Raw genomic sequence first — 18464 nt, 5'->3', positions numbered from 1 at the left:
TTTCTTGTTTAACAGCCTGCTCAATGGAGCCTGTGCATCCCCTTACAGAGGCCTGCTCAATGGAGCCTATGCATCCCCTTACAGAGGCCTGCTCAATGGAGCCTATGTACTCCTCTTACTAATTATTTTATTGTGAACCAGGGCTCCATGGGTAAGGTGATGGCTAGATAGGCCTGAGGCATCAAATTTGGTCCCCAAACCAGGTAAAAGCAGGACAAAGTAACTCAAGTACCTGTCATCCAATGAGGCCCTGCTAGGAGGCAGAACAGGAGACTGGATAATCAGAAGCTCTCAGGCCGGCTAGTTTAGTGTGTATGAAACAGTGAACAAGAGATATTCTTGTTTGTTTGTTTTGTTTTTGTTTTTTCAAGACAGGGTTTCTCTGTGTAGCTCTGACTGTCCTGGAACTCACTCTGTAGACCAGACTGGCCTCGAACTCAGAAATCTGCCTGCCTCTTTCCTCCCAAGTGCTGGGATTAAAGGCGTGCGCCACCACTGCCCCACACAATATTCTGTCTCACACATGGTGGAAGTTGAGGATTGGCATCCAGGACTGTCCTCTGACTTTCAAACACACACTCCAAGATGAGCGTGCATACCCACACTCACATACACAGATTACTTTGTTGTGGTTGTTATGCTCAGGTTTCAGGGACTCCAAGGATCACTGGTGCAAACACATAAGGATCTTTTTGAGGAGCTCCTGAGCAAGGTCCTTTACCATCACTGTCCTAGCAGGTCAGAAGTGAGAGCCTCCAGTCTAGGGGTGCAGGGTATTTATTGTGATTACAGCAAACTTGGGGAAATTCCATACAGGTCAGCAAGTTAATATTTTTAAAACTGCCTTTCTGGCATAATCTGCAGGAACCAAACACGGGGGCAAAGCCACTCGACAAACAGGATGTCTAGGTTATCTATTTTCTGCAGGATGTCTTAGGTTACCTATATGTTCCTTGACCCTGCTGTTGTAGCCTGACTGGCTGTTGCTAAGGGGTGGGGGTGGTGGGTTGCCATAGGATGTTTGCTCAAGTGGACTTAGTGGTTTCTTCCTGGACTTGGAGTTTAGCCCCTTTGCACAAAATGGAGTTTCTTCTCAAAAAAATGGAGTTGGTTGGGCTTTGCATGATCTCTTCTCCTTTAAACTAGTTAAGATACGGTTCTGCAACTGCTGGAGAGAAACCCAATGACATTAGCATTCACGTTGTTCCCTGGTTTTATTCTCCCTGGAAGCTTTTCTATCTCTTTATTCTCTTCTTCTTCTTCTTCTTCTTCTTCTTCTTCTTCTTATTATTATTATTATTATTATTATTATTTTATTATTATTATTTTTTTTTTTGGTTTTTCGAGACAGGGTTTCTCTTTATAGCCCTGGCTGTCCTAGAACTCACTCTGTAGATCAGGCTGGCCTCGAACTCAGAAATCCGCCTGCCTCTGCCTCCTGAGTGCTGGGATTAAAGGCGTGCGCCACCACTGCCCGGCTTATTCTCTTCTTTTTATAGACCTTCTTTTAATCCTGCTATTTTACAGTATTGCAGGAGGCCACTGCTCCCTACCCTGGCACTAAGTGTGACCTCTCAGTTTGGACACTAACAGATCTCAATTCTAGAATAGTTCTTTTTTTTTTCCCCTTAGTTTTATTATTATTTTTTTTTATAGTATGGATGTTTTGCCTGCATGTAGGTTTGTGTACCATATTAATACCTGGTGCCCCAAGGAGGCCAGAAGAAGGTGTCGGATCCTGGAACTAGAGTTCCAGAGGCTTGTGATCTTGAACACAGGTCCTGTGTTTTAACCACTGAGCCATCGCTTCAGCCCCCGAGATTGTTTATTAAAATAATTCAATGTTTGACGAGTCTGCGTTATTTCAATATTTTTCCTATTTCCACCTCATTGTTTTTGTGTGTTTGGAGACAGTCTATCCTTCAACTGGTACAGCCTTCCTGCCTCTGCCTCCTGAGGGTGAGGCTGGTCAACAGGATTACAGGCATCCTCTCGTCCCGCACTCTTTCTAGGAGGCGTCTTCTGCTTTACCTTTCGACCCGTGTATTAAAATTTTATTTCTGCAATCACATTGGAATGTTCCACAGCCTTTCCTTATGCGTCAACGTTTCTTTTATTGCAGCTATCTGTTCAAGGGTTAGCTTCCAGGAAGAAGAATCAACGTTTCCACGGTGATAGAAAAGGAGGAGAAGAGATGTGGGTGGCGGGGAGGTGCCTGCTTCTTGTGACATCGATGGGCGAGGCCATACAGGAGATGATGGGAAACTCATGGTGAGGAGGCTCGAGGACCGTGTGAAGGGAAGTAAGGCCAAGCTCTTAAGGCACAGTTGTCCCCAATGGCCATGGGAGTCCGATTCGCAGAAGCCCGAGGCCACCAGTCTACCTTGATGCCAATCTGTCCAGGCTGGGAAGTTTCTGCTCTAGAGAAGGAAGCTGAGCTCTTGGACAGCTCCATGGTTGGCATTCTCTTAATCAATTGGTTTGGAAGGGCAGTGGAGAGCAGGAATTAAAGATTTTGATGAGGTAGTTAACAGTGACTGTGCATGACATTTTAACAACAGAAAGCATCATGCTAATTTTAAAACCAGGGGTGCCACTTAATTCTTTGGCCTTGATTATTAATATAAAACATTGTTATGAGACCCCAGGAGCTCTGCTTATGTTTTTAATTTAAAAAAAAAATTGGCCGGGCGTGGTGGTGCACGCCTTTAATCCCAGCACTCGGGAGGCAGAGGCAGGCGGATTTCTGAGTTCGAGGCCAGCCTGGTCTACAAAGTGAGTTCCAGGACAGCCAGGACTACACAGAGAAACCCTGTCTCGAAAAACCAAAAAAAAAAAAAATTGTATGTATATGTGTGCTTATTTGTATGTGTATGGGTGCACATATCTGGGGCAGGTGGTCAAAGAAAAATCCTGTGTTGGTCCTGAGGCCTTAGGTCCTCATCATAGGGCTAGAGTAGCTGGCCAGGGAGCTCCAGGGATCGGAACTTAGGTCTTCAGCTTACTAGGCAGGCACTTTATTGACTGAGTCATCACCCCAGCCCTGGCTTGTATACTCTTAAAAAAACAAACAAACAAACAAAAAAACCAAAACTCTCCAGGCCCAGCTGATTACACTTTTCTTATAAATAAATAAATAAATAAATAATCTATTTTATATATTTGAGTACACTGTCCCAGTCTTCAGACACCCCAGAAGAGGGCAGGTATCAGATCCCATTACAGATGGTTGTGAGCCACCACGTGGTTTCTGGGAATTGAAACTCAGGACCTCTGGGTTACACTTTTAAGACAAGCAGGTATATAGTTACTACACAGTTTTCCTTCTTTTTCTTTTCTTCCTTAGCCATATCATTTCATGAGAACTAACCTCAAACTCACTATGTAGCAAAATGGCCTCAGTGTCTCATCCTTCTGTCTCCATCTTCCCAGTGCTGGGACTGGAGAGGTAGATCCCCTGGCCTGGTTCACGAGGTGCTGGGGATCAACCTCGGGCTTCCTGTGTGCTAGGCAAGCCCTCTACTAGACAACCCCCACTCTCAGCTAACACCAAATCCCAAAGCTCCTTATCTGGCATCTGGAGCTCTTGGTGGAACCATCTGGGCTCTCAGCCTTCGGCACCCCAACATCTCCAGCTCTGCTGCCTGGGACCCAGGTAACCTGTCTTAGCCTAGCTCTACTTCAGACCTGCAGCTTTCCTTGGTGGACACCCCACAGTCCTGGCATCTCAAACATCTTGATGTCTTCATTGTAACTTGGAGTCCACCCTTGTCGATTCATACAATGGTCACTCAAGGCCCCCTTCTGGAAAATCTGGCCCTACAGCACACCGCCTGGCCTTGGCAGCTTTCTGGAAGCTTGGAGCAAGTTTCCACGACCCCGTCATACTTAGAACTCTTCTGCTTGCAAAACCAGTGCCAAGGGCCCCTGTCAGCCTGAGGTGTCATCTGGTGTGTCGTCCTCAAGCCTCTGTGCTCCTCCTCGGTGGCCTGCTGTGAGAACACATCCCTAGTCAGCTGTTTCTAAGCAAGGACTCCTTTCTACAGTAGTCTCCATTCAGCTTCCTCCTTTCAATACATTTGCATTTTTATAAACCAGGTCTTTTAAAGTATAAAACTCAGTTGCTCTAGGGCAGTAGTTCTCACCCTTTCTAATGCCGTGACTCATGTGGTGAGTCCCAGCCTTAACATTATTTTCGTCTCTACTTCCTAACTGTAATGTTGCTACTGTTATGAATCATAATGTGAATATCTGTGTTTTCAAGGGGCCTTAGGCTAACCCCTGTGAAAGGGTCATTCAGCCCCCAGAGGGGCCATGACCCACAGGCTGAGAACCAGTGCTCTAAGACCTACCAAGCAGCAGAGGGAAGGAGTTAGTCTCCTCAGACATGGCAGTACTGATGTCACCTGTGTGTTCTGGGCATTTCAACCACGAAAAGAAAAACAGACTCTGGATGCAGACTAGTCAATTATTTATTTATTTATTTATTTATTTATTTTGTCTCAATACACAGACAAATCATACTATATTTTCTTTGTAACGTTTCCTCTCTCAAGAGTCAATTTAGCTTAAACCAGAGGATTTTCTTTAAGAATTTATGCTTGAGAGCATACACACACACATACACACACACACACACAGACACACACAGACACACACACACACACATACACACACACAGAGCAAGTAAACAAAAGTAACACCATCACAGTGCGTGTGAATGGAGGTGCAAACAGGTTTCATTTTCAGACTCCGGAACCATTCTCTTTGTCTCAGAAATTAAACAAAGTTCATCACTGCCAGGGCTGGGCAGCGGCTGGACAAGCCTGCTGGGGACAAAATGTAAGTAGTCCCTGTTTCTAGAAACCAGGGCACAAGTGCCAGAGACAGCCACCCATGGCCTGTGCTCCCAGGCTCGGGTGCAGTGGGGACCCAGTGGGGTGGACAGGTGGGGGGGATGCTTGGCAGGCATGTTTCTTTTGACTTTTTAAGATTTGGTTTCTGATATTAGTGCAGAAGGGGTGTGTAGCCTAGAGTTGGGAGGCTGCAAGTCGTCTTCTCCAAGGCTGTCTGTTAGTCCGTCTGGTCTCTCCCACAGGCAACCATCACTGGCAAAGCTGCACGGCAAAAGCTGTGAGGTCCCTTTCGTTGGTAGCTGTGTGGTTCACAGCTCCAGTCAAGAACACAGAACATCTGCTGCCGTCTCAGACAAGTCAGTGTGTGGTAGGGCGGACTAAAGGCCAGGTGGTGGCAGTTTTCCACTGCAACCCAGACAATCACAATTGGAGAGTTCGGCTCCTCTTTACTTCCAGCAAATGGGGCAGTGATGTCATATCGGTCAACCTAGCCCTCCCTCCCTGCTTGGCTGGCCTTGCCCAGTGTCCTCCCAGAAAGTTACCCCTGAGGGCTGAAAGGGAAAGGGAACCTGAGCCTCTGCCAGGCTAGCTGGGTGACACTTGGCTGTCCCCCAGAAGCTGTCTGGCCTAGGAAGGGGAGGTCCCCAAAGCACAGAAACAGGAAATCAACAGGACTTTTTGGCTTCCCATTTCTGAGGAAATAATAAAGCCTCATAGCTTAACAGTAGCCCTTCATATCCCCAGTTCTGCACCTCACACCGGCACCTGACAGATACTGCTGAGTGACCAACACGTGTGTACACACACACATGGAAAGATACACACACACACACACACACACACACACACACACACACACACACACACGGAAAGACACATACCACATAACCTATAAGTATACTGGACTGGGGGACAACCCTGCTCTTCAGCCTGTAGGTCCACCTCAGCACCAGATGAACTGAAGCCTGGCACATGCTCCCACCTATTGGAGGGGCGGCTCCCTCCTGGGTTCCCTCCCCACTTAGGCTGGGAGGTGGGTTTGGCAGTAATTGAGTGGAGGCCGAACCTCCACTTGGACAGAAAGGTTCGAGTTCCAGAGCCCCAGCAGGAACCTAGCTGGCAGTGAGAGACTGTTGGAGACTGGCAAGAAGGGCCAGGGAGGTCAGAGACAGGAGAGGGGACCTTTCCAACTCCACCATAAGCGGCTTTCCTTAGACTCGAGAGCAGAATGAGAAATGTTTAAGGGACAGAGTGAATGTGATGCCATAGTGGTTGTGTGCTAGCCAGTGCTACACCCTCCTGGCAGGAGGCTGGGCTGGCAGGGGCCTCTCCCTCATGTGCACTATCTTGGCTGAGAGCCACAGTCAGAGAAAATGATACAGCCATCACGCTTTCTGGAGCTAGTCAAAGCCTCCAGTGTGTCTGACGTCCTAGTCAGGACCGCTTGCCAGGGCAGACTTCATCTCCCCCCACACCCAATAGAGACAGCAGCAGGGAACTTAGGCCCTGCTTGTTAGGACATGGGCTCTAACCATCTGCTCACTCCGTACTGCCCACTTCAACGCCGAGTGATCTTGAACTGAACGTGTTCAGGAAGGTGGTGCCTGGGCTCTCAATCTCTGCCTAGAGGCAAAAGGGAGAAGACAGCCAGAGGCTCCTAGTAAGATGCTCCCATATTTCTGAGTCTTAAGCATCTATGGGGGAAGAGAGCCATGGGGCCTGGCTGGACCATGAACGGGGAGCAAGGGTATACAGCCAACAGCGGACAGGGAGGGAGGCGCCTATCATGTGTAAAATGTGCACACCAAGGTCATGGCCAGTTCTTCGTAGGAGGAGATGGGCCAAGGAGGAGAAAGGACATAGAGATGCCAAAAAGCGACATAGGTCTGAATAGAGGATGCCTACCCTACCTAGCTCCTCCTAATTCCTAAGACAATAACCAAGGTGGCTAAAGCTGTAGGCTACCCCAGCCAGGATACCTGCGGCCCTTATATCAGTCAGGTCTCGGTTTAGTCACACCTTCCCCGGGGCAACTGAACTCTAGGACCGAGGGCTGAGACCTGCTTCCCCAGGCTCCTCTGCTCCCGCACATCTAGTCAGACAGTGAGGGCAGGGGTGCAGAACTCAAGTTGGGAGAGAAGCACCATTTGCAGAGGGAGCCCCGCGAGGATGGGAGGAGCCCCCACTTCCCCGCCCCCAACCAGTCACTTAAAGGCATCGTCAGTGTTTTTGAACATGAGAATGGCGTTATAGATCTTCAAGGCTGGGCCTAGCTTGACACTCATGATCTTCACAATGTCCGCCTGTGTCAGCAAAAGGAAGGCCTCGCCGTCAATCATCTGAGGGGGTGGGAGAGTGAGAAGGAGATGGGGGGGGAAGGTATGGGGGGGGGAGGTCAGGTGTGGTGGTGGGGGTGAGGTGAAAGGAAGGTAGGGGCAGATATGGTGGGAAGTAGGGGGAGGGGAGAAAGGGCATGTGGTGGGTAGGGAAGGGAGGGAGGGCAAAAAGAAAAGACAAGGGAGGGAAAAAGGAGAGAAGGAAGACAACAATGGGGGCGGAGAAGGAACGCAAGAAGCCTGGTCCCCCGCACCACACACATTCAGCTTTTCTTTGTCTTTCTGCTGACTGCTCTGTGTCAGACATGTACACTGGAAAAGCGTCTTTGGAGCCCTTACAGACAGTAGCTTCGAGAAAACAGTTGCTGCTGACACAGTTGTGGGGCTTGCTACCAAACGACAACTCGGAGCTTCTTGTTTGAAAGTTTGCAAGAATTTCAAAATAGTGGCAGCAGAGCACCAAGCCAGCTGCCAGGTCCTTCTAAGCACAGGGCCCCAGGATATTGTTGCACAGACTGCACGCTCGCCCGTCTCAGGAGCAATCCTGGCTCCTGGTCTGAGCGGCTTCACTCATTAGTCATCAGCTTTAAAAACACTGCCTGGACTCACTTTGTAACCGGGGCAACAGCTTCCATATCTACGCGTGGGATCTAGCATTTGTGAACCGCCCGAAGCCAAAAGAGAGCAAAGACAAACAAAAACAAAGACAACAGAAACCCCACAGCTGCCTGTGGGGACCCACCTGTCAAGCTCAGGGCGACTAACAGCAAGCTGGGGATTTTGAGGGCTATCGCATGGGGTTCACTGTAACCTCTGACCTATTCCTGCCCCCCAAATCAGAGAGATGGAGAACACTCCAATGTAAACAAGCTTTTGGATCTGATTTTTAGTTGTAAGCCTTCTTCTATTAAAGTTATTTACTTTGTGTATGTACGGATGTGAGTGTTGGTGTTGAATGTGTGCACATTACTACACGTGTGTGGAGGCCAGAGGGCAATTTCCAGGAGTCAGCGCTCTCCTTCCATCATGGGAGTTTTAGGGATCAAACTCAGGTCTTCAAGCTTGGTGTCAGGCACCTTTACCAGCTTATTAGCCAACTTGCTGGTCCTGACTCCGAGACTTTTTAAAAAAATATATATCACAAGGAAAAAAAAAGAGAGTGAGAGACAAGATAAGAGAATACTCTCATAGCATTGAAAATGTAAACGAGGAAAATACCTAATAAAAAAAAGAGAATACTCTCCTAGAACAGGAGATATTGAAGGGCTACAAAACACCTGAAATAATTTATATGGGCCTTATTTGGCTCAAGAACGATTTTTTAAAAAACGTTCTGAGGTGACAAGAAATGTGGGGAAGGGCAGGGCTTGGTCGGTAGGTCAGAGAAGCTAGTACTGATTGCTTGCTTTCGCAATAACAGCGTTGTTTTAAAAAGTCACGAGTCACAGTGGTCAGAGGTGAAAGACCGTGAGGTCTGCAATTTACTTCCAGCTGCCTCATCCCCAGACAGATGGAGCCAGTGTGTGAAAGGCTGAGAAGTGTGTATTCCAGTCCCCAAAGCCAGCTATGGGGAGGGAGAAGGGGGGAGAAGGCAGGGCAAGGGGTTTGTGAGGCATGGGACTGAGAGGGAAACCTTTAAATGTCCATGGACAGGAGAGCTGCCCCCTGAGCATCAAGTGGAGAAAAACTCTGAGTGTATGCAGCACGTCACAGCACTACAGGGAACGAAGAGAGACCCACAGAGCACCGCTGTCTGATCCCGCGCACACAGTTCAAGAACAGGCAAAGCCAATCTATAAATCCACAGTGCTAAAAAAAATATGACGATCTACAGTGGTTATGTTTTGGGGTGAGGCCCGACCAGAAGAGGCTGAGGCAGAACTTTCTGGTATGATGGGGATATTCTGTCTTGATGGAAGTGGACTCAAGTCCACGTGTTTCATAAAATGGTGGCATTGGCTATTCACCTCGGTCATCTGGAGTGGGTGGGTGGTGGACATCGCTACTGAGCAGTGATAAAGGACTGTTTTAGCATGCAAGAAGCTGGGGGCTTAACTCCAAGTACCAAAATCAAACCAAACCAAACCAAACCAAACCAAACCAAACCAAACCCCTAAGCAAATGAGAGAAAAAAAAAAGCCATTCCAGGGAGAAAGAGCTTAATGCGTTTACTCTGTGTTGGTCAGAATGTTCTAGAAGTAGGAGTCTGTCTGGACTGACACGCAGAGAGCATAGATAAGATGGGCAATACAGGGGCAAGACCAGAGACCACACTGTGCTGCTGCAAGGGAATGCCTCTGTTGTTTTGTAAGGAAGCCTTAAACACACTCAAGGGCTCCTTCCAGTTTCAAACTCTACAAATTAAAAGAGTCGCAAATAAAGTTCTTTATTTAAGGACAACTGTGCACAAAAAGTCAGACTACCACTTATAGAGGTCTCCCCCATACTGGGCTTTTGGTATAGTGGTGGGATTTCTATTTGACTCTGCAATCCTGCCAGATGGATGTACACACATACTCGGGATAGGATCCTGCTAGATCTACTGCAGTGAAAACTTACTCCTTCTTTCCAAAGTTCACAATGACTCACAAGGCAGCCCACAGTGCACTCTCTCTACCTCCGTCATAAAACCAGGAAGAAGTGTGTTCGGAGACAAGATGCTCAAACTGGGAGAGCTAGGATTCCAGCCTAGACTGCCTTCAAACCTGGCACTCTCTTCCCTGTAACTCACGGCATCGCATCTTTCCTAAGCAATACCTAAGGGTGTTGTACCGTGTTAGACTATCTCCAGCAAACACCTACACCTATGCCACCTGTTATCTGCTTTGGGCTCAGTGGTATGTAGGGATGTGGCTCAGGAACAGAGTAGCTGCTCAGCCTGCTCGAAGCTGTGTTCTCTCCCCAGCACTCCAATCTGTAAAATGTTTCAATTCAAACAGTCCCGGGCAGAGAGCAGAAGAGAAAACAGATTCTTTCCCAAGGGGAATCTGAGCACAGTATCCCCACGCTGGGCCACAGTCCCTACAAGATTTCTCCCACAGATATGAGTGACTATGGTTGGTCAGAGGCCCCTCAGGCTCAGGGAATGCTGGGGAGGGGAACGGTGTCTTGCTGGCTCAGTGGCAGTGACTTCATCTCTGTCTCTCTGCACTTGTACCTTACCTCGTCTTTGAAGAGGCGCGCTTGGTCCTCAGAGCCCGTCAAGGTCTGAACGAAGCCAAAGACCTTGGAAATCAAGGGAGATATATTGAGCAGGGGATGAGAGCTAGGGGAGGGGTTGAGACTGTGATCTTGGGGCCCTTAAACTGTGCCAGCAGGTTCTTTCTTATCAGCCTCAGGGGATCATCATGTCTTAAGGCACATGAAGGAAGGTCCCTTGTTCCTTAAAGCATGGCAGACAGGAAGCACCCTCTCTATCTACAAGGGGCCTGTTTGGGTCAGCTTTGCTGGGCAGCTCAAGGGGCTGGGAGGGGTGAACATGAGGTTGGGAGTGGCATGCAGTTCCACCTGAGCAGGGCCTGGTCTGAGACTCCTGTGAGGGTTAGAGGGAGACGTAGGGGCAGGAAGAAGAAGAAGAAGAAGAAGAAGAAGAAGAAGAAGAAGAAGAAGAAGAAGAAGAAGAAGAAGAAGAGGAGGAAGAGGAGGAAGAGGAGGAAGGAAGAGGAAGAGGATGAAGAGGAAGAAGGAAGAAGAGAAGGAGGAAGAAGGAAGAAGAGGAGGAGGAAGAGGAAGAAGAGAAGGAGGAGCAGAGGAAGAAGAGAAAGAAGAGGAGGAAGAAGAAGAAGGAAGAAGAGGAGGAGGCGGGGGAAGAGGAGGAGGAAGAGGAAGAGGAGAGGAGGAAGAAGAGGATGAGGAGAAGAGGAAAAGGCTGAGGAAGGGTTCTGTTCTTCTTCTTTTTTTTTTTTTTTTTTTTTTTTTTTGGTTTTTTCCAGACAGGGTTTCTCTGTATAGCCCCAGCTGACCTGGAACTCATTCTGAGGACCAGGCTGGCCTCGAACTCAGAAATCTGCCTGCCTCTGCCTCCCAAGTGCTGGGATTAAAGGCATGTGCCACCACTGCCCAGCTCTGTACCTCTTCAATGGTCCACTTAGAGACTGTGGAGGCTGAGATGCCCGCCACTCCTGGCAACAGCTTGCAGTGTTGCTCCCAGCACACAGAGAGTGGGCGATCAGCGTGGGTCGGCAAGGTGGACATGAAGAGGGACTGGTGTACCACACTGGGAGGGAGGGCTAGAAGGCAAAAGCAGAGCATGATGGACAGAACTAGGGACGGCCCACATCTGTGTCACAGGGGACACTGGCTGGTCAACAGACATGGCCCCTTCTGAAAGCCTGCAGGGCCACAGCGGGTGGGGTTACCTGGTGCTTATTCCAGCTGGGTAAATGGGTTGCTTGCTCCGGGACTTCAGCACCCACTGTCTAGAGTGACCCCAGAACTCTGCGACTTCTGAGGATGCTCTCTTGGAGTTGCTGGCCTCAAGTCATCTCCAGTGCCCAGAAATCTTATCCCTGACTTCAGAAGTGAGTTCTGTGTGTCCTTTCTGAAGTCCTTTTGAACTCTGATCAATTCTCTTAGCCTAGGGTGATTCTGGACCTAGAGAATGAGTTCTTCTCAGCCCTCCAACCCTGGGCTGCCTCTCCCTTGCTTTCTGATCTGCCCAGGAACCCCTGGCTCCGCAGGTCAGGTGACAGATGCCCCTCGGCTTGGCTGCTTCTTTAGCAGGCCTGCCACTCATTCCTTGGACTTTACTCAATTCATTGGCTGACAACCTGCCACCATCCTCTCCAGCACATCCAGGGACCTCAGGCAGCGTGGCCATTTTTCCTGCAGGCCTTACTGTGCCTTGGTCCAGAGTTCAGGATAATTGTTCTTGTTTTTGTGCTTGCTACTAATTCTGGGTGCAGAATGCAGCACTCTGGTGCCGTACTCTGTCTGGCAGGCCCTGCCTGCTACAGACCATCCTTCTCCACCTCACTCCCTTAACCTCAGCCTCTTGGCTCCCCATATCTCCACCCCAGGCCTGGCTGTCACTCCCTCCAGTCTTTGCCATCACGGCCTGTGCACTGCTCACCTAAGCAGCACTGAGGGGCTGCCCCCTATGACTCATGGCTCCTGCTATGACCCAATGGCTATGCCTCCCATGCCCGGCCATAGTTTATGTTCTTTTCCATGCAAACCCCTTTTGGAGTTAGCCTTGGGTTCTACCTTAGTCATCAGAGCAGAGTCAGACTCTCTTAAGCACTTACAGCATTTTTTTAAAAATCATCTATCTGCATGGCTTAAAGGTTCTTTCACAGAAGTGAAAGATGTGCAGGGTCTCAGGCACATCCAGAATTTATATTGAGGTCTGCCATGGATGTATAAGGAGTCTCCAATAGAAGGCTTAGTTGTGGCCAGTGCGCCCCTTTTTAGTTAAAGGCCTGCTGGTGCAGCAGGGAGCTCTCTATGGAGGTGAGACACCTAAGCCTCTGCCCCCGAGATGCCTCAGGGTTTTGGGTGAGTTCTGAGCCCTCTCTTCTCCTTTGGGCCCCAGGTACAACCACTAGAAAGACTGACTTTGGAGCTGGGGAGGTGGCTTAGCAGGTAAAAGTACTTAAGGTATTTACTGTGACAGCCTGAGAACTTGAATTGGATCCCCCAAACCCATTTAAAGGTAGAAAGAGAGAATTGGCACTATGAAGAGACCTTTGACCTCCACGTGCACATCATGGCATCACACCCACCCACCCCCACACACCCACACACCCACCCCATAATCCAAGAACAGTCCACGTCCAGCAATCAGGACGCGCCCTCTGGTGGTTAGAATGTAGACCTGCAGGAGCTGACCCAGGTGCCCTGTGGCAGGCAGCAGAGGGGCCATGGCCTGCCCCTGGGCTAGCCTGTTAAGGAGGGCTGAACACTTTAACCAGCCTCCCTTAGCCACACACCACACCACACCACACCACACCACACCACGCAATGGGCTATCATCCTCAGCATCTGACTGATGACACCAGGGTCAAGGAATATGTATATACAATGTGTGGGATGTTCATACAAGTCAGACCAGTAGCAGGGATGAGCGGTTTGACAAGATACGCATCCAGACACCTGGCTTGCATGTCCAGAACTGTGGGGAATAGATGCTGCTCTTTAGGCTACCAGGTCTGTGGCCTTCTGTTAAAGAAATCCATGCAAATGAACCCAAGGGGACTTGGTACTGACACAACATTAGGGCGCAGTGCTTTAAGCCTAATGCCGTGTAGTAGAAGACTGGTCCAAGTTTGAATCCCAGCTCGGCCCCTCACGAGGTGAATGAGCTTGCCTTTGAACCTCCCATTCCTCCTTAGTTAGACACAGTGCAGGAGGCTGGAGAGCTAGAGAGGGCGAATGAAAAGCCTGGCTCTGTAAACAGCAGACGCTACCATCACCATTTCAGCCACTGACTCTACAAAGGTAGGTTCTAGGCATGCTTTCAAGAGAGGAAAGGGAGGTTCGAGATGTCCAGCAAGTTCCTGGACACACAACTGACAGCCATGGTCTCCCGAGGAAGCCTAGAATCACAGAAGAACGGAACAGGGCCATTGCTGCAACTCCGGGAAATGAAGCAAGTCTGCAGGAACAGATGCCACTCACAGCCGCATCCTGTGTTCTTGCCACTGCTCTGTGCACCTAAACGCTCAAAACTGCAGCCTCCTTCCCCTCTCCCCTCTCCCTGGGGCCTGACGTCGGATCCCATCAATCACAGAGTGTTCCGTGCACCCACTTGCAGGAGGACCCTGAGATGGGAACCTGGGCTCACCTTGGAGATCTTCTTCTGGAATCTTGCGATACTTTGGAGGGCGTCCAATCCTGGAGAGAGAGGGACCAGGCCCGCAGCAGAGGATCAGTAGCTGCCTCAGGAAGACATGAGGCCCCACACCCGTGAAGCCCAGGACCTGTCTCCCTGGCCTCCGCACCGGCCTTGATGGCGAGGCTTTTTCCTTGGGGACAAATTAGACGGGTTCTTCTTCCTGGCTGCGGTCTCCGAGTCGGACAGTTCCGCTTTCAGCCGGCTCTGGTTTTTCTCGGCCAGCGGGCAGCCAGAGAGGCAATGGTGAGCTGTGAACTTGCCAGTGACATGGCCGGAGCCGTCACAGCCAGGAGTGGGGCACTTTCTGGGGAGAGGAAGGCTTTAGTTGGGTGGACCCAAGTGTCTCTACAGAGCATCCCTAACCTTGGCCCTGTGCAGGTCCTAGGGAATGCGGATGGGTCTCACCCCACAGCTGTAAATACCTGAACGATACCTGCTTCCCTCTAGGCCTCACCTGTGACTTTACTTACCGGTGGTGAAAGTTATATTTGGAGGTCTTTGTGTGGGGTGGGCTCCTGTGGCTGAGAGGGGGGCATCCCCCAGGGGAGACAGAGCTGGACTCTCTGGGCCCTGCACAGGCAGAAAGAGAAGTTGGCACAGAGTCCTGGAGACAGGGGAGTGAGACAGGGAAGTGCCAGTTTCCATGTAGGGGGAAGAGTACTCAGAACTGTGCACAGAGCCAAGCTGTTCCATTGCTGCCATTGAGTATCAGCTATTAGTGGGGAAGGAAGGTTTGCTGGGGCTGTGGGCATGTCTTGGTTTAGTGTAGCATGAAGTCCTAAGGAGTTACTTAGGGGGCTAGGCATCCCAGGTTCACTGTGGGCACTGGAGCCCTGGTGGGGTTGTCAGAGATTGATAGAAAGGGAAAGAGAAGAGTGTCCCGGGGGGTACACACGGAGAGGAGGCTCCAGGGGATGTCCTGTCTTGGAGCACCAGCCTGCAGGGTGGATGTCTGGGTGATCGGCATCAATCCAGAAATCATAATTGTGACTCCAGCCATCAAAGTGGAGCTGGGGAAGAAAGGCCCTCAGGGGGGTCAGGTATTGCTCTGAGAGCCCAGCTCAGTCAGGAGGTTGGCTGGGCTCAGGGGTTCTCTTCAAGCCTATGTCAAGATCTTAGGAAGAATACAGGGGCCACCTACAGAGTGACTGCCTCTGGCCATGGCTTCTCAGAGTTTCACTGGCTAAAAAGCCATTCATTCCCATTCAGTCCTTGTATAGGACAAGAATTGTGAGACCCATTTTGCAGATGGTAAGGTTGGCTTAGAGAGGCAAAGGAACCTATCCAAGTCCACAAAAGTGAGTCACAGCTAAGGAAAGAATGAGATCTGGGGTCTTCAGCTTCCTATCTCACGCTATGACTTTGATTTCTCTCCGAATATTCTACAGAATTCCTGCCCCACTGACCTGTCCACCCCCAGGTCCCCAGCCTAGGGTCCCAGAGCCACCTTTATCCGATGATCCTCCACATCTTCCACACTGGCTACCCGGATCAGTGCTGGGTTCCGGCGGTCTACAGCCTCCAGCTTCATGTTCACCAGGAAGCTGTGAGGGGGTCGCTGTAGGGAGACAAGACTCTTCAGGCTAAGGCTCAGCTTGGGAGAGCTGAGGCTCCAAGGAGAGAGCTACAGGGGAGACAGTGTCTTGGCCAAGGCCTCCTTCTGGCTGACTGACAGTCTGGAAAAGGCAAGATTCAACTCACCACTTTGAAGGCCCAATTGGGCACAGCCGAGGTCCCAGTTTCTTCTAGATATTTCTCCCAGCAGAAGCTGTCAGGGTCTGGGTAGTCTAGAGAAGGGGTGAGAACAGGATCTGAGCCAGCCAAGTGACTCAAGGAACTCTCTGTCCCCAGTCAGGATCAAGAACACAGAGGGAAGCCCGGCATGGTAGTGCACACCTTTAATCCCAGCAAAATTGGGAGGCAGAGGCAGGTGGATCTCTGTGAGTTCGAGGCCAGCCTAGTTTACAGAGCAAGTTCTAGGACAGCCAGGGCTACACTGAGAAAGCCTGTCTCAAAAATGAAAACAACAACAAACGAAATGAAAAAACCATAGAGGGGGTGGAGATTCTTGGAGAAGAAACTTCCCCCATGTGACTACAGTTAGTTGTTTGCGTGGGGCTCCTGGGGCAGATGGATTCTGGGGAGAATAAAGCACACAGAACCCCAAGAGCTCAGTGTTGTTGGAATCCTAGCTCCTATCGCTTACGACCCTATTGCTCTTAGTCCTATCCAAACCTCTGCTTACACTTGGGCCTGTGGCAGTCCTAGAAGAAAGGACATATGTGTTTTACTTGAGATCCCTGCATGCTTGAGGTAGTCATCTAACTTTCTTTTCTGAAACCCCAAAAGGTCAAGGCTCCAGGCCCTATCTGATTCTTACTCTCATGAGGTACAGGGAACATGTCTAACATGTGAATAGACAGGAAGAGAGAAGCAGGCCTAGGAAGGAAGGATGCATGCTAGGGCAGCAACCTCACCTTGTGGAGGGGTGAGCGGCTTTCCTTGCTTCTGGCACCAGCCTACTGGGTGGATGTAGGGGCTGCTGGGATCACACCTGAAACCCAAGAGTATATTACTGTCCCAGGATAAATGGGGAAGGCTGAGCCTGGCACCCATCCCTACAGCATGGTATTAGGGACTTCTGCATCTGCCTTCTTAGTGAGAGAGATGGGTAACTGACATAGGATCAGAACACTACCACATTCATTGAAAACTCTAGCGTACCATAATAGCCAGTGGAGATCTATGAAGGGGTGAGTGTGCATCTGAGCCAAGGTATTTTCTGATGAAATAGGAAAAACTGAGCCACATATCCCATGGCACTCAGATACACGGGACAGCTCACTACCTACTCCCATCTCCAATCTGAAACAAGATCTAAATATCAGGAGTGGATTAGGTGGGGCCTCATGCTGTCTGAGGTCCTAGAGAAGATGCCTCCCTCCCCTGGTGTCTCCTCCCCAGCAGGTCCCAGTACCAGTAGTCGTAAGTATCGCCCCAGTCATCAAAGTGCACCAGGAAGCGACTGTCCACCACATCGGTCACACTGGCCACACACACGAGGGAAGGGTTCATGCGGTCCACAGCTTCCAGCTTCATGCCCACCTGGAAGCCCACAGGTGGAGTACTCTAGGAGCAAGAAGAGGGTTGCCACCAGCCAGGGTCAGGTTGGCTGGAGCTAGCCCAGAGCACCCGGTAAACACAGGAGTGGGTTCCCTACAAGGATTGCCTGGAAGTGGGAAATAGACACAGGGAGAAATAGGTCGGGAATGAGGGTTGCTCTGGGCCTGCTCAGGGACTTCCTGTCCTTCCAAGGCAATGATCTCCTTATGTTGACTTGTGGGAGAAGGTAAGCGACTGTCAGGATGTATTTACCCAAAAGTTCAGGCAGGCTGAGGACAAGTCTCCCCTACCTAAACAAGCCTTGCCATGCTTGCCTGAGGCAGCTGGGGCAGTAGTGGGATGGTTGGGAAGGAGGGACTGATATGTTCCATCCCTGAAGGGTACAGGGAATGGGAAAGGTACTGGCTGGGGAGTTACCACAACCAGACAAAAGCTTTAAGAAACAGCACCTCCTCGTCTTCCAAGATGTCCAACACGAACATCTTCTCCAAATGACATCTGTGGTCCAGGACACAATGTCAGTTAATGTTAGGGCCAGTGACTTTAAAAAAAAAATCTGCACTTCCTGTCACTATAGGAGGCAGGACCCTATTAATCACCTGTTACCCCCAACTGTAGTCTTTGGGGCCAGACTGGAATGGAAGATCAACTGTCCCGGTGAACAGCATAGTGGAGTCACTGGCCTTCGATATGGTCAGCTGGGAGGGGCACTCTACTCCTAAGCTCCACATCCAGCCCCCAGGATGGAATTATCTTCAGTGGGGGGCTCTCTCTCTCTCTCTTTCTCTCTCCCCAACCTCTCTCAGACCCTTTGCTTGGGATCATGTGATACGTAACTACTAACAAGCTACCTGCCACCTGCCTCCGGACAGATTAAAAGCAGGAGGTGAGCTAATGGGAATGTCAGAGATAAGAGGAACAGGCTGCCAGTTTAGACTTTGACTATAGGCAATAAGCTGCAGAGCAAACCAAAGGAAGGCTATCTGAGCAGAGACCAGTCAGTGTCCAGGCTGTGGAGCCAGCAAGGGCCTATGATGTACAGCGGGGAATTCAGCAGCAGAGAATGCGATGGCTTAGGCGTTTCCCTTAAAGGGTCCTAGGCTGGAAGGGTCTGGAGAACCAGGTGGGGCTGGTCCCTGAGAGACTGAATCCTTATTGAAAGCAAGCTGGAGAGATGGCCCGGGTGATTAAGAGTGCTTGCTGCTCAATCATAGGCCTGGAGTTCAGATCCTAGCACTCATGGCCTGCAAATGTTTGTAACCTCAGCTCCAGGTTCCAATGCCCTCTTCTGGGCTGTGCAGAACATAAGCACCT

At 50.1% G+C, this 18464-nt stretch overlaps 1 protein-coding gene across 19 annotated transcripts in view; it reads right to left on the bottom strand.

The window, feature by feature from the left end:
- Positions 1–3776: 3776 nt before the first annotated feature.
- The window catches only part of L3mbtl1 (L3MBTL1 histone methyl-lysine binding protein), a 35474-nt gene continuing 20786 nt past the window's right edge, over positions 3777–18464 (bottom strand). For 8 of the 19 annotated variants that reach the window (XM_030251184.1, XM_030251175.1, XM_030251174.1 and 5 more), the window contains 11 exons: positions 17005–17156; positions 16505–16581; positions 15729–15814; positions 15475–15585; positions 14923–15037; positions 14498–14597; positions 14134–14331; positions 13977–14026; positions 11264–11421; positions 10355–10417; positions 3777–3992 (listed from right to left, as the gene is read on the bottom strand). In XM_030251184.1, the coding sequence (XP_030107044.1) occupies positions 3792–3992; positions 10355–10417; positions 11264–11421; positions 13977–14026; positions 14134–14331; positions 14498–14597; positions 14923–15037; positions 15475–15585; positions 15729–15814; positions 16505–16581; positions 17005–17156 (1311 nt within the window). In that variant the 3' untranslated portion in view covers positions 3777–3791. The other 11 variants (XM_030251188.1, XM_030251179.1, XM_030251176.1 and 8 more) reach the window with 9 other exon arrangements.

Source organism: Mus musculus, chromosome 2 (assembly GCF_000001635.26).
Source record: "Mus musculus strain C57BL/6J chromosome 2, GRCm38.p6 C57BL/6J".
Taxonomy (NCBI): domain Eukaryota; kingdom Metazoa; phylum Chordata; class Mammalia; order Rodentia; family Muridae; genus Mus; species Mus musculus.
This window is presented reverse-complemented; position numbering and strand designations above follow the sequence as displayed.